This window comes from Rutidosis leptorrhynchoides, unplaced genomic scaffold, assembly GCF_046630445.1.
Source record: "Rutidosis leptorrhynchoides isolate AG116_Rl617_1_P2 unplaced genomic scaffold, CSIRO_AGI_Rlap_v1 contig45, whole genome shotgun sequence".
NCBI lineage: Eukaryota > Viridiplantae > Streptophyta > Magnoliopsida > Asterales > Asteraceae > Rutidosis > Rutidosis leptorrhynchoides.
Window position 1 is genome coordinate 113102 of NW_027266683.1, and position 2671 is coordinate 115772.

Sequence of the window (2671 nt, forward strand, 5' to 3'; positions counted from 1 at the left end):
TGTGCTCTATTAAACACATTATTACAACACACATTACACTATGAATAATAACCAGTACAAATTATAAAAGGTCCACAACTTACACAATATAGGGTATATTGCAAAACCACAAACAATTGTACGCCATAGACAAGAATATAATAAGAAATTCTTCACATTAATTGCAGCCTGACTCTGTGATTCTGCAAGAAAGAACCCAAAGTTTGGAAAAAAGAGACAACTATTTTAGGATTAGGATGTAGTAAAAAAGTTTGCCTAATTATCATGACCTCCTATGAATGCACGCTTAGAATTACCATGAACACAATCATTGTGAGCTAGAGAATCACATAATTTCGCCATCTGTATTGAATTAGTCGGTGTTTGTATTATCTACCAAAAAAGCAAGCTTTCCTAAGAATTAATATCTATAACTTTATCGATTTATGATAAATAGAAATCTCTCTAACTACAAGGAATGTGACCTAGTTAATTCAGACATGCCAATTATATTATAATAGCCATTTAATTTAACTTACCTGCAAAATCCTCTCTTCCATCAGTGCTCCGCCGCTGTAGCGACGCGAACAGAAACTTCACGGTCATAATCAATCCACTGAGGAACAATATCATATTCAGGGCAAGTCTCAGCATTTTCATTTCTTGCTAAAACCAAGCTTTCTTTAAAGTACCTAACAACCCCATCCCACATCATCGCCCTCACTCCAAGTACCTTGTCAGCTCCAAGCTCAGCATCACTTGACATAACCGTGCGCTTATTGTAAATGTCCGCTCTCCACAATACTTGTCCGTTATTTCGGATCCCCATCAGCACAAATTCTTTTATATCAGGACGTTCTGCCAAATCAAGTTCCCATATCTTGTCCCATGTCTCCACACGGCCGAACTCTTTCATGACCCATACTTGTGATATGGACGATGTTGAGTAACAAATTGCAATGGAATGCTCCTTATAGGCTTGTAAGTTCATGTCCAATTCATTGGCTCCCCACAAACACTCAGGTAAATGAATTTCTTGAAACGTTTCTTCAGTAAGATCAAACGCCAACATCACGGGGTTAACGGAATTGGAAGCCAACCAACACAAAGGGCCATTAATTCCAAGTTGGACCGAGCGTCCCCAACCACCGAACTTATATCGGCCATCGATTTCTGGAGATTCCCAAGAACCTCTTTTAAGCGAGAAGATCTCGCAATTTCCGGAAGGGGAAAATTTAACTACTTTGTAGTCGTCATTGGAGGAGTCGAACCCAAACGCTAGAAAATAAGTGAGATCGATGACCTTGGGACTAGGAAGACTCAATTTTCTTTTAATGGTAGGGTTCCACAACTCAATTCCTCCAGTATCGCGTCGGAGGAGGCAGATGACGCCATTGCAAATAGCAAGACTACGAGATACATCTGGTGGAATCTCGAAGTACTTGTACACATCCAAGTTATCATCGTTATCGTTACGAAGATCCACCCTTTGATGAACTACCCAGAACATCCACGAGGAGGAGGAGAAGTTTTCGGTGGCGTGTGAGGAAATGAATTTAGGTTCTTCGATGTAAGAGAGCCATTTCTTGCTCACACACATGCAGCGACCGATTTCTTTGATGGGAAGCCTGAAGAATATGTTGTTTCGGAGCTCAACTGGTAAATCATCCATATTTTTGCAAGTAAAGTGAATATATACGCCGTCAGACTGTCAGAAGAGAATTTATGGAAAGTGATGATTACCCTAGATTGCGAATGGAGTTTATAAGAGCACCAGCATGTAAATTTCTTAAATAGAATTTTCTAATGATTCTCTCCGCCACATTAACGACAACAAAAATGGAGAGAGAAATCAAGAAACTAATCAATTAAAAAACTCATATACTCCGATACATAATATTCAATAAAATTTCTTATATATTTTTAATATAAAAAATTATTTATTTAAAACTATAAAATAAATAATATATAATGTGATCGTTCGTACACTAAAACTTTTTTCTCTCTTCTCTCATGGCGATAAAGGGTTAACCATCGCCGTCTTCTAAATCGGAGATGATAGAGAGCAATTAGTTAGCTGGTTGTCAGATTTTGTGGAATAGCGTCGTTGTTGACTAAGATGGGAGAGGAGCAACGTTGTCCAGAGAAAGCGCCGTCTACCCGGACGTCTCTCTTTGGCAGTAACAAACTAAGATGTGAAGGTAATGGGTTGAGCTTTGTGCCACTGTCGATGGTCGATGGAGCTCGTGTGGTCCGATTTCACTCGGAAAAAGTCCAATCGGAGATTGATAAATGGAAGTTTGCGTTGGTTGGCTCTGTGTATGGAGATGTGCCGAAATTTATGCGTTTTCAACACTTTGTGATGAATCGATGGGATAAAGCGGGGTTGTCGTCCGTTCATCAGATTGAACAGAATGTGTTTCTATTGAACTTTGATTCACAATCAGCGCACCAAGATGTGTTGGGGGCTGGGCCTCTAACTTTCAATCGCCAGCAGTTGCTTTTAACTGAATGGCATCCTTTTATGGAGTTTAAGCTCATTGAGGTAACTCGTATTCCTATCTGGGTTAAGCTTCCTCAATTGCCGTTAATGTTTTGGGCTCCTAGACTACTCAGTCGAGTTGGCAGTGTGATTGGGAAGCCTCTGATGATTGATCAGTGTACAATGAATCAGACCAGGTTGAACTATGTG

General features: G+C 39.7%; 1 protein-coding gene across 1 annotated transcript; it reads right to left on the reverse strand.

Annotated features, from left to right (window-relative positions):
- Nucleotides 1-538: 538 nt before the first annotated feature.
- On the reverse strand, nucleotides 539-1651 carry LOC139883789 (F-box/kelch-repeat protein At3g23880-like). The gene has a single exon (XM_071867918.1). It carries the CDS (start codon nucleotides 1649-1651, stop codon nucleotides 539-541), a length of 1113 nt encoding a protein of 370 aa, XP_071724019.1.
- Nucleotides 1652-2671: the final 1020 nt, after the last annotated feature.